The 26910-nt window shown below is 31.6% G+C and overlaps 3 protein-coding genes and 1 pseudogene across 4 annotated transcripts; 3 read left to right on the top strand and 1 right to left on the bottom strand.

Annotated features, from left to right (window-relative positions):
• The first annotated feature begins 845 nt into the window (after positions 1-845).
• Positions 846-2597, top strand: LOC107872295 (CASP-like protein PIMP1). Of its 2 annotated transcripts, XM_016719051.2 has the most exons (4): positions 856-1121; positions 1389-1521; positions 1999-2074; positions 2150-2597. In XM_016719051.2, the coding sequence occupies exons 1-4, from the start codon at positions 937-939 to the stop codon at positions 2194-2196; spliced, it is 441 nt and encodes a 146-aa protein (XP_016574537.2). In that variant the 5' UTR covers positions 856-936; the 3' UTR covers positions 2197-2597. The 2 variants fall into 2 exon arrangements, with proteins under 2 accessions (XP_016574536.2, XP_016574537.2); XM_016719050.2 differs by having other exon boundaries at positions 846-1121; positions 1999-2597.
• A 2054-nt stretch (positions 2598-4651) lies between these two features.
• LOC107871571 lies at positions 4652-6743 on the bottom strand (annotated as a pseudogene).
• A 12803-nt stretch (positions 6744-19546) lies between these two features.
• Positions 19547-22243, top strand: LOC107872294 (CASP-like protein PIMP1). Its single transcript, XM_016719048.2, has 3 exons — positions 19547-19922; positions 20646-20778; positions 22004-22243. Exons 1-3 carry the CDS (start codon positions 19744-19746, stop codon positions 22199-22201), a joined length of 510 nt encoding a protein of 169 aa, XP_016574534.1. The 5' UTR covers positions 19547-19743; the 3' UTR covers positions 22202-22243.
• A 982-nt stretch (positions 22244-23225) lies between these two features.
• Positions 23226-25481, top strand: LOC124898409 (zinc finger MYM-type protein 1-like). Its single transcript, XM_047412059.1, has 2 exons — positions 23226-23769; positions 23890-25481. The coding sequence occupies exons 1-2, from the start codon at positions 23226-23228 to the stop codon at positions 25479-25481; spliced, it is 2136 nt and encodes a 711-aa protein (XP_047268015.1).
• The last annotated feature ends 1429 nt before the right edge of the window (positions 25482-26910 follow it).

Genomic DNA, 26910 nt, shown 5'->3' with positions numbered 1-26910 from the left:
TAATTGACGGAATCGCAATTGTTGATTCAACGAATATAATAGAAAATGACATTAAATTAAAAATAAGAAAAGTACCAATTATATTCACTAGGAAATTTCCACTCCTAGATTACTGTAATTTGTGAAGGGAAATAATTATTACTTAGGGCGGGGCGTATTCGAATATTTTTCAAGTTAGCGTGTTTTGTACGATGGAAAATATATTTTATAAAAAAAAAAAAATTTAAGGAAAATAAGTGGGGACTTAGGATTTAGGGGTCATGGTGAACACATATATTGACGCTTAAAACTTTAAAGTTCTACCTAGAAACTAAAGTATCAATTTATTTTCTTGATTTACTAGGTGTTTTTCTATTTCTTATACAAATTTTAATACATTTTATAAATAATTATACCCAATCTGCCTTAAATTTAACGAGTATCAAAGCACCGTAAAATTGACCTTAGGTCCGCCCCTGTGACTCTTCTTACATTTTTCTTTTTAATTTGATAGTAAGAAAAAAATATTATTTTATAGCAAAATTATTGAGTTTCCTTCTCTCTTAATTAAATATCTCAAGTATGAGCTTTTGGAATGTAAAAAATTTTATTGTTATCGCTGCTTCAATAAATGCGTCTTGCAATATGTATATTCATAAATTTAATCGGACACCAATTGATACCGAGCGAAAAAACAAAAAATAAAAGAAAGTAAACTCTCTACATGTGGAAACCCTTAATATAAATTATCAAATATACAATCGACTTGAGTTGTACATTGACTTTTGAGACTCAAAGTCAACGTTTTCTATGCATGCATAATTATCCTTTTTCTCTATATAAGCAAATACATCTCAAACTATATTCACTACGAGAAAACCTTTATAGTATTAATAAATAATTTCAATTACTTTCTTAATAATAATTTATTCGCGTACTATAGTTTAGAAAAGTGAAATGGCACAACCACCACCACCACCATCACCAGCCAGTATTCCACCGTTTGTCGGTCTCATTGTGAGGATTCTTACGTTCATTTGCTTGTTGATTTCACTCATTTTGATTGCCACCAACACTCATACGACGTTTGATGATTATGGTGACAAAACCAAAATCAAGTTCAATGACTTTTACGCTTATAGGTATAAGATTCATATCATCCCCATCAGTCACCATTTAAAAAAAAAATATGATTTTCTTACGATATTTCATCAAAAATGTTTTTGATGGACTTTTCGTATTTTAGATCGAGAAAATTCATGTTTATTAGTAATTAAAAAAAATTATCTCTATACATTTCAATATCTTTTTTTTTTTTTCTTTTTTCGAGTGAGATCGATATATATAGTGGTACAATTTCGAAAAATAATATATATATATATAACTAAATTTTTAATGAAAATATGCAGATATTTAATTGCTACTGTGATTATTGGAATGGCATACACTCTTCTACAAACTGCATTCTCAATTTTCTTTGTGACCACTGGAAATCGACTTGGTGGTGAAGGGCTTTGTCTTTTTGACTTCTATGGTGACAAGGTTAGTATGAGACAGATTCAAGATTTAAATTTTACGAAAAAATAACGTTATTAATAGATTCAAGATTAGAATTTTAGGGAAAAAATGACGTTATTGATCATCTTAAGATTTTGTCGTCATTGTCGTGAAATTTCAAATTCTAAAAGTGAAACTCTAGGATATTATTCTATGTAGTTTCATTGGTGGAATTTGAAATTTCAAGATATAATGGCTATATATCTATGAATTTTTTGTCGAATTTTATGAATTCAAAATTCTATCGTATGCAGTAGTCTTGTTGATTTACTCGATTTCAAATCTATTTTATAGACTCATTCGATATATTTTTCGACACACACATATGTATGTATAGGATCTGAGCTAAAGCTAGCTATTGAATTCCGATCAACTTGAATTAGCATTATAACAGAATTAACGTACGTAGTTTAACCTATGATATTTATTTAGTTATTTGACTTTATTTATGATTTTGTGCAGTTTATTTCCTACTTACTTGTTACTGGAGCAGCTGCAAGTTTTGGGATGACACAAGATTTAAAGAACCTACAAACTGGTGATGAACTAAATAAATTTCTCAACACTGCAAATGCTGCAGCCAGTCTTTGCCTAATTGGATTCTTATTTGCAGCTGCTTCATCAATTTTCTCATCTTATAATCTTCCAAAGAGAGCTTGATTTAGAACAACAAAAAGGACAGCTCGGTGCACCACGGGTTTCTGGGAAGGCCGAATCGGACCACAATTTAGAACCAATTATTATTAAAAAAAAAATCTCTTAGTTCAATCCAAAATTTGACAGATTAATTACTGCTACATTTGGTCAAAAGGTGTGTCATGTAATGTAATGTTTAAGTTGCGATTTGTATTTAAAAAATGTATTCTTATTTGTTTGATTTTTAAGGTGGTTTTTGTATTTTCTTTTTTGTGAGATTTTTTTAAAAAAAATTTGGTGTTTAATTTCATGCATAATATCCTTTCAGAATTGTATTTTGATCCCCAAAGTATAAAATTAGCCGGGTGAGTATTAAGCAGACATTTTAAATTAATTATTTATAAAATTATACATGTTTTTTTTTTGTCTTTTTGGATATAAAATATGTTATATTGACCATTTATATATGCAATGTAAGTATTACATATTTAACGGAATGAGACATATATGAGAAATTAATTAAGTGGGGAAATGGTTAATGTTTATTGTAAGTTTGTGAATATTTACGAACAAAGGAATAAAAAATGCAAAATATAATTCAATGAAGTGAGGGATAATGTGTTTAGTCAAACATCTTGGAGAATAACATCACTATTTGTAAATAATTGATAGACTAAAGTTAACCAGAAAAATATGATTGAAAGGATACTATTTATACATGGTTAAAATTATCTTTTATGTAAATAATAAATGTTGAACCCCTTCGATTAGTTGGTATCTTACTTCTGAACCCCTTAATAAAAATTCTGACTCCATCACTGTGCTGGAATACTATCTATAGTAAAGGGCCCTTTCTTGCTGGTTAGCACTGTCCTTTTATTGCAGCTAGGGATCCCCTTTTCTATCTCAAAGCCAATATGATACTTCAATTTTTTAGTGAAGAATACTAGGTGTTAGTGGTCAGCCTCACTAATCTTCATCAAAAGTCAATGAAATACCAGCTAATAAATCCACATTTCTTAGTAACTTAAATTAATCTGGTTTCTTTAGGATTAGTTGAATATTATAACTATGTCTTTAGAATGATTAACTGATTCTATGAAAAATTAGTATTACTAGATTTATCAAGTAGGTAGGCAAATACAAAATGGGATAGCACTAAGTTACTTGGATTGGACCATACAATTCTTTTTCAACTTAATTAACCCCCACCCCACCCCACCTCACACATTTTTTTTTCTTTTCTTACAATTTCAAATAATAATTGTGACAAGAGAAGTTGCTCGAATACTAAAAACTCCTCACTTTCAACCTCAAGATAGTAAATTTGAATCACCAGGGGAATAAAAGGGGTTAGAGCTCCTAGCAATCAGGTATAAAAGTTAAAAGTCTGCTGGACCCTTATATTTGTTTTCGTTTATCAAGTAGACACTTCTACTTAATCCTTTGTCATCTGAACTCTTCAACCCATCAAAATACAAGATCTTAAACCCTTTTAATCATTTGTGTGGCTCACTCTCCCCTAAAAAAAATTTACATCATATCCACATCACATAAACTAATGACATATCATAATATCTTTATTAGTTAACTTTTAAAATTACTAATCAATAATATTAAATAAAAAAAATAATAGATTAAAAATTTAACTTTTTAAAATAAAATTCATCTCCATCATTTTTTAAAAATTAAATATTAATAAGATATATCATATTGGTTGCGGGGGGGGGGGGGGGGAGGGGGGGGGGGGGGGAGGGAGGGACCGTGAGAAATATAATAAGATAAGAATATATGTAGTATAAATATGTCTCATTTAAAAAAATAAAAAGATGGCATCTAGGTTTTTTTTTCTTGTGCTCCATGCACCGTAGATATATGGATTATTATTTTTGAAATGATATCGTGTACCTTTTCTTGCTAACTCTAAGAAAGATATGATTAAAAAAAATGAATTTTAATTGTCTTAGTATGTTTTACTTTTATTTTAACTTTAAATCATTTCAGATTTTAATAAGGGTTAGTAATTTACGACTTAATTACAAAAATGCCCTAATAATTTATAGAATAAAAATTTTACGTTCCCTACAAGTAAAGTCTAGTTAATTGACCAAAATTTGAATTGTTCATATTCAGAGAATTGCGGTGAAGTCATCAATTTAGCAAAGAGTATATAAATTTTCTTTCTCAGTTGTGTTAAAAAAGTATAAAATTAAATATACACTTATAATAATTAACATTTAACCACTAGTACACTACGTAATCTTTTGACGAAGAATGTGCACTGACCACCCTTCTGCCATGCTAATAGAAGTAGATAATAATAAAAATTACGAATATTATTTAATGCACTCGCCCAATAAAAAGATACTAGTTTTCTGTTTAATTCATTGTGTATTTCAATGTCATCAATATGTAGCCATCTCGTCAAAAATTGACTAGCTACATGACAATAATTGACTAGCTACATGACAATAATTGACTAGCCTCCTATTCAACCACACGCTTTCAGAAGAGAGTTTTTGTCAAATCCTAAAAATATATATTTTAGTCAAAAATTAAAAGTGATATCTACTGGACTAATGAACTGGTAAAGGAAATTATGATTTTAGTAAAAATAAAAGAGAAAATGCTTTGTTTTCATCCTAAACTATATACAAAAATGTTTAGGAGGGTCTTATTATCCCCTTGGACTAATTAAAATTGTATTTTTATCAACCTTAGTGCCTACGTGGCACATACGTGGACCATCAGTGTAGTTGATTCATTGATGTGCCACGTATGTGCTGCACTAAGGTTGCCAAAAATACGATTTAAATTAGTTCAGAGGCAATAGAACGCTCCTAAAGTTTGGGTGTGTCTCAGCAATTTCGTGTATAGTTCGGGATGGAAACAGAGCATTTACTCAAAATAGAAAGAATGTTATATACCAAGAGAGACGGAGTTTTTTAGAAGCCACAGAAAGGCGTTGTAGTAGTCACCATAAATGAGTGTAACGTTTGGATAGATTTTCTTCAGTTCGTCAATGGCTTGTTGCAGATGATGATTGTAGAATGTTGCAAAATTATTTAAATCTTTCAAGCAATGGTATTCATCATAAACATTTGAATTATTTGTCAAAAATTGTGTTAGCATATCTGGGATACAACCAATTGGTAAATTGCCCGGAATTGCAATTCGAGTAGCCCCAAAACCAATCACTTTCTGAAAAGAAGAAATAATTGATCATTAGAAAATGAAATTCATCCAAATAGAAGTGTTAGAGTTTATGATCCGAATTTTTGTTGATTCGGTCGTGAAAAGATCGCAGGGCGACCCATGTTTGAGATTTTTTGAAGGGTCTGTGGTGATAGCGTAGGAATCGCGGTATGGACCTGTGTGTTTGGGACATAGAGTTTTTTTGTGCGCACATATTATTTAAGTGCGAATTAGAGGATTGTTTTAAGATGACGGTTCTCATGTGTTATTGAGAACTTTTCCTCCTCCTTATATTCCTCTCCGATATAGTGAATTTCTCCTTCTCTGTCCATGGTTTTTCTATAAAGAATTTTCACGTAAATCTATGTGTGTTACTCTTGTTTTTCATTTACTTATCATATTGCTCATTCCTGTTTGATTTTATAATAAGTAATTTATATAATCATGAAAGAGAAGAGATAATAGAATATTAAATTAAACTCACTTTAACACCATGAGTGATAGTCTGAACTGCATCTGACACCATTTTTCGCAACTCTTCGATGGTTTTACCTTGCGTTAAGCCATAATTGAATTCATTTCCTCCTATTTCTCGAACTAGAAAAAGTGACTTCTTCAATTTTTCTGAAAAAGCATATCAATTCAAATCGTCGTTAATCAATTTATAATTAGAAACTAAACACACAATTTCATCTGTTAGAGTTTGTGATTCGAATTTTATTGATCCGACCTTGAAAAGATCGCAGTGCGACCCATATTTGAAATTTTTTGGGGGGGTCTGTAGTGGTAGCGTAGGGATCGGGCTGATAGTGAATTTTAATTTGATCGCGTACGCACGTATTATATAAGTGCAACTTATAGAGTTGATCTTAATATGACGGTTCTCGTGTGTTATTGAGAACTTCGGCTCCTCCTATTGTATTCCTCTCTAATATAGTGAATTTCACCTCCTCTGTCCGTGATTTTTCTCGTCAAGGATTTTTACATAAAATCTGTGTGTGTTCATCTTGTTTTTCTTTTCTTTATTCATGTTTGATTTCATAACATCCTCAATTAAAGGTATGTAATTAGAAAATTAATGAATAAATTACCAGGGAGATAGTTGGATTTGAATAAAGAAGACATCCAACCAAGTTGCACACTTAATGAACTATTTGTGGAGGACATAGCAATGTTCTTCTTTGTCAGAAATTCTGCTGATAAAGCAGTAGCCCCTGACACTGCAAAATTCGCACCATGACTAAAATTTGCCTTTCGATCCTTGTACGGACTAACTAGAGGAAGACCAGATTCCAAAGCTGTCAAAAAGAAAACACACATATATAGCAGAATTAGTACCACCACATGTCATACTGGTTAAGTTCAATACAGGTCATTTCGGCAAAAATTTATGCTATATATGCATGGTTAAAATTATTTTTTATTTATATATATTAGATATTGAACCCCCTTCACTTAGTTCGTATGTTCACTTATGAACTCCTTTAGTGAATATCCTGGCTCCGCCACTGTCGACAGGCCCCTTAACTTGGCAACATCTTTCGCTTTGTCACCTCAAATAAACTATGTTCATTTTAAACACCTAAAATCAGCTATTAACTGTGTCATTTTGACACTTTTCTTTGACATGACCATGAGCGCGTGAAACATCTTATTTATCCGAAAAAATTTAAAAACTATGCTTCTTAATTTTTTTGACCATTTTGTTCAAGTGCTCATGGCGAGTGTTACACACTCGCCATTCCATGTCAAAGAAAAGTGTCGAAATAACACAATTGATTGTTGATTTAGGTGCCTAAAATGAAACACTGTCCACTTAAGATGTCAAAGTGAAAGATAGTATCAAGTTGGCTTGGGGAGGTGTTTGGCCTATATATAATATATATAATATATATACCTAAAGTTTTGTGCATCAACTTTGATCTGTTGAAGAAGCACCAAACTGATTATGAAGAGATGAAGCACTATCAATTTAATTGCCAATGACATGATGGCCTGACTAAGTTTTAAAATGAAACTTAACGTACACTAAATACAATGTTATCTAGATTAATTAAGGATAACAATAATAAATAGTACTATGATTAATTAATTAGCAGATCCATTAGAATAGGTAACTCTCCTATCTCCTCTCCTCTCCTTTCGCTTCCCAATTTTAAATTCACCAAATTACATCACCCCTTGCAAATTTCTAAAACTATATAACAACATATATTAATATTATATTCTAATGTCTTCTCACACATACCTATTCTTTCAACATCTACGTGCTAACACACACATCAACTATAGTTGGGACGAGCTTGCATGCATCTTATTAATTCCACTAAATTTTTCTCTTTTTTCTTTTATATAATCGTAGTGTTCAGTTTGCATGCAACTCGACTAATTATATTGGATTTTTCCTGTAAGGCTATTGGCTAATTCAAGAGTATTTTTATTTATGGCTGGTGCTTTTTTTTTTTTTTTTCTATCTTTGATTCATTCGAGTAAGTATATATCTACGCTTTCTTTTATATAACAGTTTTCTGATTTTTCTGTTTTTTTTTTGTTGTATTATTTGTTTGGCGAGAAATCTTAGTAGCTCAATTGGTTGGTTGACTCCCTAAATTTTTGTCTTGTTGGTAGGGGTTTGGTTTCATAAAGAATTATGTATCAGCCTCACATATATATAATACTACAACCTTACACAGTGGGATCTGAGGAGGGTAGAATATACAAACCTGACGTCTAGCTCAGAGGTATGTCTCTGATAGACCTTTGGCTCAAGGTAAAAACCATCCAAAAGCAGTTAAGAAAAGAAAGTAACCGAAGCACAAGAAATAGTAGACTATAACTAAAACAACAAATAGTAACAAAATGGTAACTATACAATAAAATAATATGATAGCTAAAATACAAGGTAACAGATAAATACTCTAACAAATATATATTTTGATTGTTGAATTTGCCAAGAAAAAAATCCTAAAGTTGGCAGTTTAGTGTAGGTAACATGTTATCGATTAACCATATCGACAACCATTATTCCACAACATGTTTTCTGCAGAGAATTTTGTCAAATCCTGTACATTCCAATAAAAAAATAAGTGTCACTGCATGTGGTTGTTTTCTTATTAAGGCGGAGTTACATAAAAAAATTGAAGGAAGTTCAACTGATTTTGCTTCCTTAGAAAATTATACTATATATATAAATAGAATGAAAAGAAGTTCTTAATATATTTTGAACCATCTTGACACAAGGGGGTTCTCTAGTTCTTACTATATATAAGAGTGAGTGGACGGCTGGAAGCAGGCAGCTGGCGTTCGACATTCCTGCTTTCACCTATCTGCTTGCTCCGTAATTTTACTATATCACCCTTAATTAATTATTATATGACATTTATTTATTACAAAATTAATAATATTTAATAAAAATATAATAAATATCTATAAAGTAAAATAGACATTTATGACATGACTGTTTCAGCTGCTTCAACTGTAATTTTATATTACTATATCACCTATAATTAATTATTATGAGTCATTTAAGTATTTAAAAATTGATAATCTTGATGTTTGAAATTAATTTGACATTTTATGTGACACTCACTTAAATTATTTTTACAAGTATTTTTATAGCAATTTTGTCATATCACTTTTGATTAGTTATTATGTGTCATTCAAGACGTGTCAGTTTTGCTATTTCAATCATGATATTTGGTTACTGTTGAAATTATATTAGTGTTGCTTAAATTGAAATCGAAAAATATTATAAATTACAATAATTAAAAATTAAAATTACTTAAAGTCTAAATTCACTATCAATACCACAAAAGTTTGAACAAGAAAGATATTATAAATTACAATAGCAAACAGTTTAAAATAGTAAATTACAAAATCGAAAAAGTATTATAGATTACAATAGTTATCGATGTCATATTAATTAGGATAGAAGGATATTACTTAAAAATTACGTTGAAAATTGTATAAATCATAATATAATTAACAACTTAAAATATCTAAAACTATATATAACAAATCTGATTAGTTTTCTCAAATATTTCATCAGCAATGTATAAATTGAGACAAAAAATAGCATATAGTATTCGAAAAGTAGCACATCGGACCGGTACTGCCACGGGCTCTGATATCTCGTATAGTGATAAAGGTGAGTTGGGGATAAAAACTAGTGCATTAAGAATCAATTTATTAAAAGTAAAAACATTAAGTGGACAATTTTTTTCGTTAAGAGAAAGTAAACTATAGATAAAATAGAAAGAAGGGAAAAGGGTCAAATTTATCCCTCTACTTTGAAAAATTAGCTGAATATATCCTTCGTCATACTTTGTAGTCAAATTTATCCTCGGTGTCATACTTTGGGGCCAAATTTACCCCTCTACTTTAGAAATTGGCTAAATATACCCTTCGTCATACTTTGAGATTAAATTTACCCTTGATGTCATACTTTGGAGTCAAATTTACCCTCGTTGTTAAGAAACTTTTCATATGTATACTTTTTAAATAGAAAAGCTCAAATTAACGTTAAATACCCCATTTTTTTTTTTAAAAAATACACCTTAATCTAATCCGTCTGATCTGACTCGAGCCACAAAAATAACACAAATAATAAATATATCCATTTCAGTTCTGTTGGCCAATTTTTCAACGAGATTAAGCCACTAAATATTTATCAGGCATAGCTCATGAAAAATTAATTTGCATCAGTGCAAACACAAAGAAATATATTCCTTTCTCAGTTCATGGATCTGCATCAATATAGAGCTCATGAAAAATGACACTTGACAAACTAAGGCAAAATGACCTTCTGGACCCCTGTACTATGCCGGTTTTGTAAGTTGGACACTTCCACTTACATGTTTGTCATCTGGACCCTTGAACCCATTAAAAAGCAACATTTTTACTCTTTGACCGTTGACCTTGCCTATGTGGCATTGAAATGATGACTAGGACAAAGAGAGTGTAGCCACTCGCTTGGGGTGCAAGTGGGGGTCAATTTTTGGCACATTTTACATTAAAATAATTTTAAAAAAATAAAAATAATATTAAAATTAAAAAAATAATAAAGAGTACTTTTTTTCCTCCATCTTTTTAAATTTAAAAATATTTTTAAAAATTTAAAAATAATTTTAAAATATTTTTAATAATTTAAAAATATTTTTAAAAATTTTTAAAAAATAAAAATATTTTTTCCTTCCCCACCCCACCCCCACACCTCACCCAGCCTCGTCCCACCCCACCTCCAGCCCCCTCACCTCACCCCAACACCCGTCCAGCCCTTCCCTACCCCCACCCCAGCCTGTCCCCACCCCCATACCCTACCTCGCCCCCTCCCCCCCCACCCCACCCCAACACTCTTCCATCCCCCCAACACCTTTACTTTTTATTTTTTATTTTAATTTTTCCTCAATTCAATTCTTTTCATTTTTTTCTTGGAATAAAAATTTAAATTTGAAATCTTTTTTTTTTTTTTGGGATTAAAATTTATATTTGAATTGAAAGTGAGCGATAGTGAATATTGAAAAAAATTAGTGAATTTCGCTTGAAAAAAATTAAAATTTTTGTGAATTTTTTAAAGATATTCAAATTTAAAAATCAAAAATTTATTATGTTTGTATATATGAATTTATAGTTAAAAATTTAAATTAGTTGGAGAAGAATTTTAATTATTTGGAATGAATTTGATGTTTAATTTGTGAGCAAAAATAAAAACATGCTTAGTCAAATTTTCTACAATTATAAATTTTTCTTATTTAATTAAATTAATTTTAATATTTAATTTTTTATTTAGCATTTTAAAAATGACTTGAAATTTAATGTAATACTTTTTTTGATTTTTTGATTTTTTTAAATGACATGGCAGATGATGCAGATGTGGCAGCTGACGTGGGAATAGTGTGTTACACTCACCAAAAAAGGGTTTAAAATGTTGCTTTTTAATGGGTTCAGGGGTACAGATGACAAACATGTAAGTAGAATTATCCAACTTACAATACTGACATAGTACAAGGGTCCAGAAGGTCATTTTGACACAAACTAATGCAATAGATTAGGCCCATTGGATATTTCTCTGGATGATTGAGTTAAGAGGTCTCCTCATGTGTCAATCGGACATCTCTCCATTCATATATATTTATATGCAATTTAGATTTATACAAAAAAATTTATCATGTCATTTACTCAAAAAATTTATTCATTGGTTCTAGAATTTTGATGCACATAGAATTGCATATCAAAATTTCAAATTTGAACGTAATCGAACAAGAGCAAAGTTTGTAATAGATGTTTTCTCTAGTTTCATGCTTTTCCGTTATCCCATTTTGTTTTACGTTTTGTTCATTTGTAAACTACCTACCAGTGTTGCACGTTGAAAGAGAAGTATTTTTGTTCGTTGAAAAAATTCGACCAACGGAACTAAGGGAGGGGTATATTTGTTTGTATATTTTTTATGGGTCAGATCGGCCAAGTTAGATTAGGATATGATTTATTTTAAAAGATTGGAGAATTTAACGTCGATTTGGATTTTTCTGTTAAAGGAAGGTTAAAAGTGAAAAGTTTCTTAACCATGAGGGTAAATATGGCCCCAAAGTATGAAATCGAGGATAAATATGGCTTCAAAGTATGACGAAAGATATATTTAACTAATTTTTTAAAGTAGAGGGGTAAATTTGGCCCCAAAGTATGACAATAAGGGTAAATTTGACCCCAAAGTATGACGAAGGGTATATTTAGTTAATTTTTTAAAGTAGAGGGGCAAATTTGACCATTTTCCCTAGAAAGAATGATATTTCGAGCACTTACCAAAACTTGTGGATGTATAATAACATATCATAAAAACTAAAGTTCAATGGTTTAACGATAGACAAAATGACTTTCTGGACCCCTATACTATGTCGGTTTTGTAAGTTGGACACTTCTACTTATATGTTTGTCATTTGGACCCCTAAACCCACTAAAAAGTAATATTTCAAACCCTTTGACCGTTGACTTTGCCTATATGGTATTAAAATGCTGACTGGGACTTGGAGAGTGTAGTCACTCGCCTGGAGTGCGAGTGAGAGTCAAGTTTTGGTCAATTTTATATTAAAATAATTAAAAATTAAAAAAAAGGATTAAAACTTTTTTCAGTTTTTTAATTTAAAAAATATTTTAAAAAACTAAAAAATAATAAATTTTAAAATAAAAAATAAAAAAGCCCCCTAAACCCCCTCCCCCGTCGTCCAACCACTACCCTACCCCACCTCAGCCCTCGTCCCAGCCCCCCACCCCACCCCAAGCTAACCCTTCTACTGGCATAACTCATAAGCAACTGAATAAAATGCTTAAATCTGTATAAAATCAGCCAGAACATAAAACTTTTCTGAACTTGATCAATACAAATATGAACTTTACAAGATTACAACTCTACTTTTACAAAACAAAACTAAAACTGAATACATCAACTTCTACTGACTGTCTATGAAGCCTCTACAAGTACTGACTTTAGATAGACAGGTCATGACTCCTAACCATCCAAACTCAATACAACTGAATAAAGAAAATACAATACTTCTCGAACAATATAACTGACTTAAGCCCTTGAATCAAAAGGACTCATCACCTGCTGACTGGAAGCTTCGAACTGATTGAATCTGAATGTGCATACTAAGTCTTGTACCTACATTATGAGACAATGTAGCACATAGACGTATATATGGATCAACACTTTGGGAATGTACTGAGTATATGGGGGTGCAATGCAATAAGTAAACAATGTCTCAATATCATCATAGTTTATAAAATTATACATGCTGACATAAATGACTCACATAGCTTGAATAATATCTAAAATATAAATCTCATAAATCATGAATAATGAAACATGTATAAATCTCGTGAGTCATTTAACTTGCTTCTAAAATTTGTATTCTCCACTTATTCTCAAAACTTGTAAGCCAGATGAAATCTGAAACTCACTTTGTATAGTAAACTCTTTATCTCAATACTTTAAATCAATAAAACTATTTCAAGAGTGGCAGACATCTTTGGGAGTTTCTTCTAACCGACATAAACTATGTGAGCTACATAGAGTCCAACGTCTTACCCACGTTGGGAAGAGCTGTTCTATCCTTGCCATCAGATAGAACCTTAACTTTAGTGATCACTATCTTAACCCACTTGGGGTAAATCAGAAACCTACGGGGGCACGTAGTTCTGGGGCATAAGACCTCGGAATCTAGCCCAACTCGGTGCTAAATACTACTCCCTTACTTAACTCAGAACTTAAGAAAATCCACCTTAAAAACATTTCAACAATATGTGATGGGAGCCAAAATACATTCCCTTTATCTCAAAATCAAGGATGTGGATTTCTTTCTTAACTTAGGATCAAAACTCACTTCTTTCTTGAAATTTTGATAGACTTATCATGAATAAGCTTTAAAGTCTCAATAACATAGAAATATATGTACTCTTCTTGAAACGCTTTAAAAAGTATTAATAAGTCATTCTCAAAGACTCACAAATTCACAATAAGGTTCAATTCACGACAGCAAATCTTGAAAATTCTTGAAAATGATATCAATATAGGAATGTGCAATTCATGTCATGAACTCTCAATTTATATCATAATTAAATAAGATAATCATGCAATTCAAGACTTGAACAATTCCATAATCTCATAAACTTGAAATATAGCAAAATAATATGAATTCATCTTGAAAATACGAAATTCTTTAAGAAAAACTAAAACTTTTGGGCATAAGAACGAAAGGGTGTTCTTGTTCAAACCTCACATACCTTGAAATTGAAGCTTTGGATGAACTCTTAACTTCGGATTACTATTCTTGAGATTAATGGGTGCTTCTCATATACCTCGGAATGGGGAATCCGAATCTTGAAAAATTATCAAAAACCTACGGTTGAATCTTGAGATATTTGGATTTTTAGGTTGAAACCCTAATGAATGTTCTTGGTGATTTTGAGAGAAAATAAACTTATTTTGGTGTTTTGGGAGTTTAATGTCGTGTTATAGCTGGATAGGGGTTGGAAAATACCACTTTTGCCCTTAAAAATGCGGAAACAAAACCTGAAAATTGTTAGCGTGCAATAGAGCGTGTGTCGCATGCTTATCACATGGTGCTATTGCCTCCGCCACTAAAATGGTCATAACTTTTCGCTCGGGTATCGAATTTTTGCGAAATTGGTATTGTAGGAAAGCTAATTCAATTATCTACAATTTGATAGGTCTTAGGATGAAAAATTCCATGTATATTAAGAGTTATACACGTTTGAAGTAGACCCTTGTAGAATCGAATGTCAAACTTTGGACGAATCAATTCATCTTAGCTCAACTTCGTTCTAGGTCATTGCTATGAACATTTTTCACCTCTAAACTACTCCATAAACTAGGATAATGATCATGAAACTTATATTCACATGAAAATCACTTGGATTAGAGTTTAGACACATAGAAACGACGGTTAAAATTCTAGCATGAAAATATGGGGTATTACAAAAGTACAGCAATTCACACAACATAAAAAGAAACAAATCAATACAATCGAATAGAACTTTGAGAATTTTTTTCCAAACAAATCAACACAACCAACAAGAATCAAAAGATGAAGATAAAGAATCAACAAGAAACAAACAAACAAATGACGTGGTTTTCTTTCTTCTTCGATTCTCACTTCTCAATTTTTTCAAACAAACAACACGAATCTTTCTTCTTCGATTCCCACTTCTCAATTTTTCCAAACAAACAACAAAAATCTAATCACCAACTGCTACAAATTGAGTAATCCTGAGATCATCATCATCTTCAACAACAACCAAAGCTCAAACACAGACAAACAAGTGAACGAAAAGCTTCAACAACCGCCAGAAATTGTGCAACAAAAGAAAAAAATAGTGCTTTTTTTTTTTGCCTCTTAGTGCTTTGAGCGTTTCTTTTCAATTTTTTCAAAGAATGAGAAGAATAAGAAGATTAAAATGATGAAGGAAAAGAAGGAGAAGAGGAGGGAGAACCATAAGAAAAAGAAGGAAAAGAAACGCAAATCAGAAAAATGGGGAAGAGAGAGGAAGGGGGACGGGGAGGGGTTTATTTATTTATTTATTTATTTATTTTAATACTTATATTTTTTATATTTAAAAATAAAAATGACGTGGAAGCTGACATGGCGAGAGTGTATTACACTCACCAAAAAAGTGTTTAAAATGTTGTTTTTTAATGGGTTCCAGGATCCAGATGACAAATATCTAAGTAGAAATGTCCAACTTACAAACCGACATAGTACAGGGGTCCAGAAGATCATTTTGCCTTAACGATATAAAATGTAGTTGTCATAACACAAGTTGCTCTGATGCTAAATACTCACTTTCAACTTAAAGGTTGTAAGTCGAATTACCAAGGAAGTAAAAGGATGAGAGCTCCTAGAAATCACATACAAAAAAGAGTCGTGATGTCGAGAATAACTTAAATATTGTTTGTCGAAAAACTGGTACAGTTAAATTTATATAAAATCGAGAACATGCGTTTTAATTTAACTCATTCGTATATCGGTCGACCTTCAATTATACGTGTTTGCACTACATCTGGTGACCTTAGGTGCTCCAGATATTAGATCCACAGATGTTTTCTTAGTAATAATAATGAGAGTTGAAGCACACTAATACTAATATATTGCATTTGTATTGTTATGAATTCAATGTATTACCACTTGTATAAATTAAGACTAATATTTATAACTACAAAGGTAATAATATGCTTGCAAATAGAAAAGCTCCACTTGAGTCTTAAAGTAGCCATATTCCACATGAAATATCAATGTGTCAACTTTCATAAGCATGATCTTTTGCTGCCACTTGCCCAAGCAAAACTTTTAGATATATGTCTCGACTAATTTTATGAAATATCTGTCACTGTATCCCACCAACATTGGCACTTTTTGAACTTACATGTCATTAGGATAAATCAAAAGCAAGCAAAAGGAATATATGTGCCCCAAAAAATACAAAGTAAAACTCGTACATGTGAAAACCGGAATATCAATTACTCCTATATGATTGAAAAATACACATTTAACCAGAAAAATACACATTTAAAGGATACCAAATAATTGATTGACTTCTTTTTTTTCTTTTTTATAAACTCTGACTCAACTAATTTAAATTTACGTTTTACAGTAAACCCTATTAATTAAAGGAAAAGGTGTTTATGATGATTAAAAGTGTTTCTTTTTTTTGAAACCCATTTATTAGGATATTGTTGTATCTGTTCATTGGACAGAGTTGATTCACATGTTTCATCCAACTGTATGCAGTACAAAGTTTGGGCCAGCCTTGATTTCAAAATTTTCTGAATTTGGACCGAAATAAATATGTTGAGGCGGCTGAAATCAAGGCTGGCAAAAGCTTTGCACTGCAACAGATGACTATACAGTGCGATGAAATATGTGAATCAACCCGATCGACTAAACAGAAACAACAATATTCCAATACTATTAATTAAAGGAAAAGGTGCGTAAGATGATTAAAAGTGTTTTTGGGTTCATGAGGCTCAAATCTAGAGTCAAGGACAAACACAGGGGTGACCAAATCAGCTCATAAAATCATTACTCGTTCAATTCATTTAGGTTTGGATTAGTTAATTACCCGCTCTTTCTATTAGCTACTTTGGTTCGGAGTCAGCAGGTATGAAAGAGTTCTCTCTCTGATCATCTTTACGAGATTCTACTAGTAAATAGCACTTTTTTAATTCAATCATTACATCAATTTCAATTCAATGCTACATATATTTTTCTATTATAATAATGCGCTACAACCCTATCTACAGTAAGGGATCTTTCTTGCTCGTTAGCACTGTTCTTTTATTGCAGCTAGGGCACCCTTTTTCTATCTCAAAGTCAATTTTCTATGATTTAGCCAATATGATACTTCAATTTTTAGTGAAGAATATTAGGTGTTAGTGACCAGCCTCACTAATCTTCATCAAAAGTCAATGAAATACTAGCTAATAAATTCTAGAAGAAATCCACATTTATTAGTAACTTAAATTAATCTGGTTTCTTCAGGATTAGTTGAATATTATAACTTTAACTTTAGAATGATGAAGTGTTTCTATAAAAAATAAAATAAAATACTACGACAACTTGCTAGATTTATCAAGTAGGTAGGCAAATACAATATGGGATAGCACTAAGTTACTTGGATTGGAGCCCCCCCCAAAAAAAAAAAAAAAAAAAACTTAATTAACTTATTTATCGGAAAAAAATATAATTAAATTTGTCTAAGATCAAGAACATGTGTTTCAATTTAATTCGCTCGTATAATGGTCGCGCTTCATTTATATATGTTTGCATTATATAGACAGGCAGTCCGCAGGATGCGAAGGGGTAGGGCGACGGGGCCGGATGAGATACCGGTGGAGTTTTGGAAGTTCGTTGGAGAGGCTGGTGTAAGGTGGTTGACTGCATTGTTCAATGAAATTTTCAGGACGGCAAAGATGCCCGAGGCGTGGAGGTGGAGTACGATGATCCCCCTCTATAAGAATAAGGGGGACATTCAGTGTTGCAATAACTATAGGGGGATCCCCCTCTGTAAGAATAAGGGGGACATTCCGTGTTCCATGTTTATTACGAATATGTGTGCTTTCCTCTGCTTTATATTCCTGCATTCCTGCTTTACTCTATTTTATATTCCTTATGGGTGCCGTATCTATGTTATGTCATCTGCTTCTGTGCTGTACTATGTGTTTGTATGATATCTCGTGACTTGAGCCGGGGGTCTTTCGGAAACAGCCTTTCTACTTCATCAGAGGTAGAGGTATGGACTGCGTACATCTTACCCCCCCAGACCCCACTAAGTGGGAATACACTGAGTTTGTTGTTGTTGTTGTATATAGATCCAGAGATGTTTTTTTGTTAATAATAATGAGAGTTGAGAATAGTAATATGGAAAGCTTGAATCACACTAATACTATATTGCATTTGTATTGTTATGAATTCAATGTATTACAACTTGTATATATTAAGGACTCATTTGTTTGCACTTAATGCAGATCTGAATTCGAATGGTTCTTCAGTCTATTAAGTGTATTTATTTTTTTTATAAACTGCCTCTTAATGTATCTGAAAGCCTCTGAATTAGTTAGATATGAAAAAAAGTCTGAATAATGTTCAGACACTTTTTAAAACATAATTTATTTCCTCAAAACTCTCTTTAAATATTTTAATTATTTTTAAATATTTTAACTATCACTTAAATAATATTCAGACTCTTTTTAAAACGTAATTTATTCGCTCAAAACTCTCTTTAAATATTATAATTATCTTTAAATATTTTAATTATCACTCAAATAATAATTTTGATGTTTGAGTTTTATCTAATATTTTTTTCATATAATATAATATTTTATTACTTTTAAAATTTGAATTACATATTTATTACGAATAAATATATTACGTACATTCAGATGTTAAAAAACAAACAGTCTTAATCATTCAGTATTCAAACCTAAAAATAACATTTTAATCATTCAGATATTCATTTAGATTGAAACGTATTAATCTTAAAAAAAAATAAAAAAAATACACCCTGAGACTACTATTTTTAGCCACAGAGGTAATAATATGCTAGCAAATAGAAAAGCTCCACTCGAACCTTAAAATACTACGCCTAATAGCCATATTCCACGTAAAATATCAATATGTGTCAACTTTCATAAGAATCTTTTGCTAGTGACACGTGTTTATCTAACATTTTGCCACTTTTCCAAGCAAAAAATTTTCTAACAATTATATATATCTCGACTAATTTCATGAATTATCTGTTACTATATCCGAGCATGTTGATACTTTTTGAACTTACATGTCATTTAGGATAAATCAAAAGCAAGAAAAGGAATATCAATTATAACTTACATGTCATTTAGGATAAATCAAAAGCAAGCAAAAGGAATATCAACTATAGTACTATCAAATACACAATGGCGGGTTCGATCACTCCTAAATGCCTTTTGAGTCGAGCCTATCGCACCTGTTGCACAGGGCTTGTTTAGTGCGGTTTACATTTCTTGTGTAGTTTGCAGGCTATTATACAGTGGGGATTTACCCAGTGCTCACCCGAAGGACAGAAACTGTGACAGAAGTTGTAGCAGCTGGGGATTATTTTGCGATTCCAAAAAGAAAAACACAATGGAATTGAGTTGTATACATTGACTTTTGATCAAGAAAAAGTCAGACGTTTTCTATGCATTATCCTTTTTTTCTATATAAGCAAACACATTCTCAAAGTATATTCACAAAAGAGAAAACCTCTTGTTATCAATAAATTTTATTTAATTCTTGTTTATATTAAATTATATTTCAAGAAGAATTTTATTGTTCATCGAGAAGTGAAATGGCACCACTACCACCACCACCAACCACCATTGTTCCGCCGTTTGTCGGCCTCATCGTGAGGATTCTTACGTTGATTTGCTTGTTGATTTCACTCATCGTGACTGCCACCAATACTCATACCACTAGTGTCAATTTTGTTGATATCAAAATTAAGTCGATGGACTTTTATGCTTACAGGTAAAATTAATTTCCACTACTTTTTCTAATTAAAAACATGAATTTTCGATAAAATTTCTTCGAAAATTTGCTCGTTAAAATGTTTTCGACAGACCTTTAATTAAAAATGTGACGGAATTCATGTTTTTTTTAAGCAGTTAATAAGTCTAGTCTACAACGATAATTATTTCTTATTAGTTACAAATAATTGGAGTTTTGCTATATGAATCTTCATTTCTTCATTTAAGCGTATTTCATGTCTTCATCATCATCAGGGGCGGAGCTATATTTGGGATAGAGGGTTCATCCAAACCCCCTTCGACGAAAAATTATTCTATATATACATGGTTAAAATTATTTTTCATAGAACCCCCTTCGGTTAGTTCGTATGTTCACTTGTGAATTTCCTTGGTGAAAATTCTGACTTCACCACTGATTATCATCATACTTTCTGTATTATGAAGATTCATCATGAATTGACAAATTTTACGTTGGTTGTCAGCCTACCGCATTCCTCCTCTTTTATATGAGTTTGAGAGCGATAGTGGTTGTCATCATTTTAAGTTCATTTTATTTCATCATCATTCGTTCTTTATATGAGAATTCATCATTGACAAGTTCTACGTTTACTGTTGACCTACTGCAACCCTCTTTTTTTATTCAAATTCGAGGTCGACAATACAAGCAAGCTCACAAAGATGGAGTTAATTAATTACCTTTTTTTTTTTTTTTTGGAAAATGTAGATATTTGATTTCTAGTGTGGTAATTGGAATGGCATATACTCTTCTACAAACTGCATTTTCAATTTTCATTGTGATCACTGGAAATAGACTTGGTGGTGAGGGGCTTTGTCTATTTGACTTCTATGGTGACAAGGTAAATTAATTTTCCTTTATTTTACTTACTTTTTCATATAGTTAATGACGAATTTAGAATTTAAATTCTATGCATTAGAATTTAGAATTTGAAATTAACAAAAAAGAAATCTTAATCTTTGTTTGTTACTTCCTCCGTCCATAAATATTTATCTACTTTTTACTTGACATATACCTTAAGAGACAATAAATAGAGGGGTGATTTGATTATATCAGTCTTTGAATATAATAAATATTTTACTTTAAAAAATGCAATGAGTGATGTATTGATTTAATACCAAGAATAAAACGAGTAAATATAGATAAATTATCCATTAATTTTATAAACTAGACAAGTATTATTGGACATTCAAAATAGAAAATTGGACAAAATAAAAATGAACGGAGGGAGTAAATATTTTTTTTTTTTCTAGCGTAAAATCATTATATTTTTTTTTTCTAGCGTAAAATCATTGTATACATTGATTATACACTTTTTATGCACTAGTACAATAATCTATTATGGCTAGACGAGTGAAATTCTTTTAATTTAATTGAATTAAAATATTCAAATCTCTCTTCTTCTTCTTCTTCTTCTTTTTTTTGTTTTGATGTGTATATATAGGATTTGAGCCGAAGCTAGTAAATTCAGATGAATTGAGCTTCTACCCTACATACATACACCATATAATCAGCGCAGCTTAACCTGCGATAGCATAGCAGTACATATTTATTCTGTAAATATATTTTACATTGTCAGTGCATGTATTTAGCTTAAATGAATATTCTTTTTGAAAAAATAGCATAAATATACACCTTAATCTTATCATATTTATATAAAATCCGCTCTTTCAAAGTAATTACAAAAATTTCAACTAATTATGTATCCTAGTTGAATGTATCGGGGAGCTATTATGTATCTTGACAGATCCAAAATCGAAAAAAATGTATCGAAACGAATTATGTATCTTTATAAGGAAAAAATGTATCTTCATTAGATGTATTATGTATCTTGACAAACCTAAAATCGAAAAAAAAAAATATACCGGGAGCTAATTATATATCTTTATAAAGGAAAAAATGTATCTTCGTTGGATATATCTTGAGCTAATTATGTGTCTCAACAACCCAAAATCACGATTTTTAGTGATTATGCAAAACATCAAAAACTTTGTAATTAAGCTCAAAACTATAATTTATATGTTGTTTGCCCTAATTTTTTATTTATTTTTAATGATTTTGTGTAGTTTATTTCCTACTTTCTTGCAACTGGAGCAGCAGCAAGTTTTGGTATGACACAAGATTTAAAGCAACTTCAAGGCAGTGATAGTCTTAGTAAATTTCTCAACACTTCAAATGCTGCAGCAAGTCTTTGCCTAATTGGATTCTTTTTTGCTGCTGCTTCATCAGTTTTCTCATCTTATAATCTTCCCAAGAAAGCTTGATTTAAAAAAAAAAAAATAGTTAATATTTTTGAGAGATTAATATTTCAAGATTCTTTGGCCACATTGTAATTTGTATTTAATTCAAATTTTGTTTAATTATTTGAGAAAGTTGATGGAGTTTGTGTGAGAATTTTTGTTTTGAGAATTGTCTTCAATTTGGTGATTTCATTTGTATCCTTTGAAAAATTGCATTTTCTAATGTGTAAAATTATTAGTAAAGTGAAAAGCAAATATTTTTTAATTATTCAAATGTGTGTGTTTTGTATTTTCATGTAGAAAAAAATGTTTATATATAGACTATTTATAGAGCGATGTTCCACTCAACTATGCAATAGCATAAATGTAACATAACATATAAGTAATTAAGCGGTGGAATGGTTTATATTTATAGCAAATTTGTGAATCTTCATAAGCAAAAGGATTAAAAGCAGGGCGGATCTATTAAGGCCCGTAGAGGTGGCACGCCACCTGCAAACTTCGACGGAAACTCTCTATATATAGCTGTATATAGAGAGAGATATAGTTAAATATTAAACATGACACTTGAAATAACAGAGTGTTGTCTAGTGCAGTTTGCAAAGTGCTGCACTTGTTGACCCAAGGTCGTGTGTCCGAACCTAGCCAGCAACATTTGTTTTTTCAAAATCATTTTGGCAGCAAACCAACAGGTGTAATAATTCTCAATTAAACAGGGCATATCCACACAAAGCCACACTATTACCAATTTTGTATAAAAGTAATCTTATTTCTTGACCCTTTTTTTAATTTAATTATTTAAAAGGTACTTATCTTTCATTAAAATTAAAACAAAAACCCTATTTCCAAAGGAAAGGATCAAATCAAAACATCTATGTTCTTGAGCTTTGTTGCTGCTGGTTGCTCTTTCTCTCTGCACTCTAGCTTGTTGCTTGCTCTCTTTGTAAGTTATTTTGAAAAATTATTTTGTTTCTCTTTCTTGAACCTAGAAATCCAAATTTGAAATTATCTTGATTTAGGAGAAAGTGTTCTAATTTTGTGAATTGAGATGGAGAATTTTTTCAAGAGGGTTTATTCTCAATCTAGTTCTAGTAATGTCAATGTCAATCGTTCTTGTCTTATAACTGACCTCGATTTGGGTTCCCTTAAAGCCGATCCGGGAGAAAGAAAATCTATTTCTGATTATGATCCTCGAATACGAGATGAAGTGAGGAAATATTATATTGAAAAAGGGCCTTGTCAACCTATCTTGAAACCATATCCTTCAAGTGAAATAGGAGGTAGAATGCGTCAATTTGCTTCAAGTTGGTTTAAAGGTTCACATTCGACTTGGTTGGAGTATAGTGTGGAGAAAGATGCCGCATATTGTCTTTGTTGTTATTTATTCAAAAATGAATTTGTTCATGAAACTACGGGTGATTTTTATGCATCGAAGGGTTTTAGGGGTTGGAATAAGGCTCTTGAAAGATTTCGTTTGCATGTCGGTAAAGCTAATAGTGTTCACCAGAAATGTTACAATAAGATGCTAGATTTATCAAATCGTCGTCAATCAATTCAAGTTGTTCTTGACAAACCTTCTGAAAAGTCAAAAAGTGAGTACTGAATGCATTTGGAAGCTTCAATTAATGTAGCAAGACTTCTTTTGTATTATGGATTGCCTTTTTGAGGTCATGACGAAAGTGAATCTTCAAGTAATCAAGGCTAATTTTTAGGATTTTTGCTGTGGCATGGAGACAACCATCCGGATGTGGGAAAAGTGATATTAGAAAAAGCTCCACAAAATGATACTTTGACTCGTCCTATGATCCAAAAGGATGCCAATGCTTGTGCTAAAGAAACATTGAAAGTTATAATTGCGGACTTAAATGGAGATTATTTTAGTATATTAGTTGATGAATCCAAAGACATCTCACACAAAGAACAAATGGCTCTTGTTTTGAGATATGTTGATAAAAAGGGTGAAGTAGTGGAACGATTTATCGGTCTTGTCCATGTTAGTGATACATCGGCTTGCTCATTGAAGAAAGAAATGTATTCTTTGCTTTCCGATCATTCACTAAGTCCATCCAAAATACATGGGCAAGGTTATGATGGAGCTAGTAATATGAAGGGAGAGATAAATGGTCTCAAAACTTTAATTATGAAAGATAGTCCTTCGGCGTACTATATTCATTGTTTTACACATCAATTGCAACTAACACTTGTAGCTATTGCTAAAAAACATGTGGAAGTTGAAGATTTTTTTTATCATGTTACTAATGTGTTGAATGTTGTTGGAGGATCTTTTAAACGTCGATATTTACTTCGTCATCACCAAGTCAAAAATTTGAAGCAATTACTTGAGTCCGGTGAAGCTCATATCGGACAAGGATTAAATCAAGAGCGTGGGCTTCAAAGACTGGGTGATACTCGTTGGGGATCACATTTCAAAACATTGGATAACTTTCTTGTTATTTTTTCATCCATTGTTCATGTGCTTGGAGTGATTGAAATTGAAGGTTCTACTTCAAGTGATAGAAATCAAGCAGAATATCTTTTGACAAAGGTTAGAACATTCAAATTTGTTTTTATGCTTCACTTGATATTGAAATTGTGGGCCATGTCAAATGAGTTGAGCAAGATTTTACAAAAAAAAAATCAAGATATTGTTAATGCCGTGGAGTTTCGTAACATCTCAAAGAAAAGATTGCAAGATATGAGAGAGAATGGGTGGGAGTCTTTGTTGAATGATGTTTCTTCATTTTGTGATTCACATGATATCTTGATTCCCAAATTAGATGAGCCTTATTTTACAGAAAAGTCAAAGCGTAAGTGTTTAGATGTTTGTTATTCGCACCACTTGCGTGTTGAAATCTTTTGTGCGGTCATTGATGTGCAACTTCAAGAGCTTAATGGGCGTTTTGATGTAGTAAGTAGTGATTTGCTTCTTGGGATGGGTAGCTTGAATCCTGTCAATTCTTTTTCTAACTTTGACAAAGGTAGAATCATGACTTTAGCAAAGTGTTATCCAAATGAGTTTGATGATGGAAAGCTTCGGGATTTGAGTTACCAACTTGATACCTTCATAATTCATATGCGAGGTGGTAATTCTAAGTTCTCCAACTTACAAGGAATTCGTGATTTGGCAAAGGCATTAGTTGAGGCAAATCTTGTAGAGACTTATTCACTTATTTATTTACTTGTGAAGTTGATTTTGATTTTACCTGTCGCTACGGCAACTATTGAAAGAGCATTCTCTTCCATGAAGCACATAAAAAATGAAGTGCGAAATAGTATTGGTGATCAATATTTAAATGATTGTTAGTATGTTACATAGAGCATGATGTATTTGCAAATGTAAGTAATGATGTCATCGTTGATCATTTTCAGAATATGAAAACTCGTCGTAGGCAATTGTAATGAATTATGGATATTATGATATTAGTAATATTATTAAAAGTTTTAAGTTTGGTCATTTTACTATTGTTCTTTTATTATTGATTGATTTGTTAATTGTCCTATAGACTGAAAAGATAAATAATCCGATTGAATTACTTGGCACCCGGTGAGTTCGGATCCTGGATCTGCCTCTGATTAAAAGGGTACAATCTAATTCAATTACACAAAAGTTTAATAGTTTTGGTTAAACATTAAAAATATTAGTATAAAATTTTATCAATATGAAGAGATTCAAAGTGTTACTATATATTAATCGGAAAAATATGACACTATGCAAATATAACATTACATTCTTTAAGCTTGATATTTTTAAACATTAGACATTCTTGTATGGTGCAAATAAAATAGACGAGATAAAGAAGATATTAATCGTAGAGAAAATGGAATTTCCACAATAAATACAAATCCCTCTGATATCATTTGAGAATACAAACTCTTGTTGCACTCCAAAAATGGATTTTTGTCAGAATCATTAGTAGAAATAAGAAAATTATCTTTATTTTATGCATGGAGCGCCTTTTCCGACGCATTAACATAGTTGTTGACTACGGGTTGTGGAGTTCAATTAAAATCTGCGCCCGTGCCCCACCTTTATCCCACTTGTTCTTTGCTGATGATATCATTCTTTGCACTGAGGTGAATTCCACCTCGTGCACAGAAATTTCAGGAATTTTTGCGCACTTTAATTCTGTCTCAGGCCAAAAAATTAGCCTTGCAAAATCGAAACTCTTCTTCACAAAATACATTTCATCCTCTACTAAGGAGAAGGCTAAATCTATTTTAAGGCTATAGAAAGGTCACATCTTCGGAAAGTATCTCGGCTATCCCATCTTTATGCGTCGGCCAACTAAACAAGACTTCCAGTTCTTGTTGGACAACTTCAAGAATCGACTTGCGAGCTGGAAAACTCCTTTCCGTACCATTGCAGGGAGAGTAACCCTTATTCGTTCTACTCTCAACAGTCTCCCAAATCATGTGATGTACCATATTAAGCTCCCTACTTATGTTATCAAAAGAATGGAGGCTTACCAACGAAACTTCTTTTAGGGAAATACCCCGGAGCGCAAAAAGATTCCTCTGTTAAGTTGGGCCTCTATCTCAAAATCAAAAAAGCTAGGAGGACTGGGTATTCAACAACTTGAAACCAAGAACCTAGCACTCTTGGCATCTACAGCTTGGCGAGCCTTTCACTCAAATTCTTTTGCGCTCGAATTCTTCGCAGTAAATACTTATGTAGACATTCTGGTTTTTCCCGAATCTGGAAGACTCTCATTCTGGGCTGGGCCCAATGCCAA

Source organism: Capsicum annuum, chromosome 5 (genome assembly GCF_002878395.1).
Source record: "Capsicum annuum cultivar UCD-10X-F1 chromosome 5, UCD10Xv1.1, whole genome shotgun sequence".
Lineage (NCBI taxonomy): Eukaryota > Viridiplantae > Streptophyta > Magnoliopsida > Solanales > Solanaceae > Capsicum > Capsicum annuum.
The sequence above is the reverse complement of the archived record's forward strand: the minus strand, read 5'-3'. Positions and strand labels throughout refer to the sequence as shown.

Bases quoted from the DNA above. Each gene is read 5' to 3' on its own strand.
- LOC107872295 (XM_016719050.2), top strand. From the start codon at position 937: ATGGCACAACCACCACCACCACCATCACCAGCCAGTATTCCACCGTTT. The intron at 1,122-1,388 runs GTATAAGATTCA...GAAAATATGCAG, and splicing joins AATGACTTTTACGCTTATAG to ATATTTAATTGCTACTGTGA. The intron at 1,522-1,998 runs GTTAGTATGAGA...GATTTTGTGCAG, and splicing joins TTGACTTCTATGGTGACAAG to TTTATTTCCTACTTACTTGT.
- LOC124898409 (XM_047412059.1), top strand. From the start codon at position 23,226: ATGGAGAATTTTTTCAAGAGGGTTTATTCTCAATCTAGTTCTAGTAAT. The intron at 23,770-23,889 runs GTGAGTACTGAA...GCTAATTTTTAG, and splicing joins ACCTTCTGAAAAGTCAAAAA to GATTTTTGCTGTGGCATGGA.
- LOC107872294 (XM_016719048.2), top strand. From the start codon at position 19,744: ATGGCACCACTACCACCACCACCAACCACCATTGTTCCGCCGTTTGTC. The intron at 19,923-20,645 runs GTAAAATTAATT...TGGAAAATGTAG, and splicing joins ATGGACTTTTATGCTTACAG to ATATTTGATTTCTAGTGTGG. The intron at 20,779-22,003 runs GTAAATTAATTT...GATTTTGTGTAG, and splicing joins TTGACTTCTATGGTGACAAG to TTTATTTCCTACTTTCTTGC.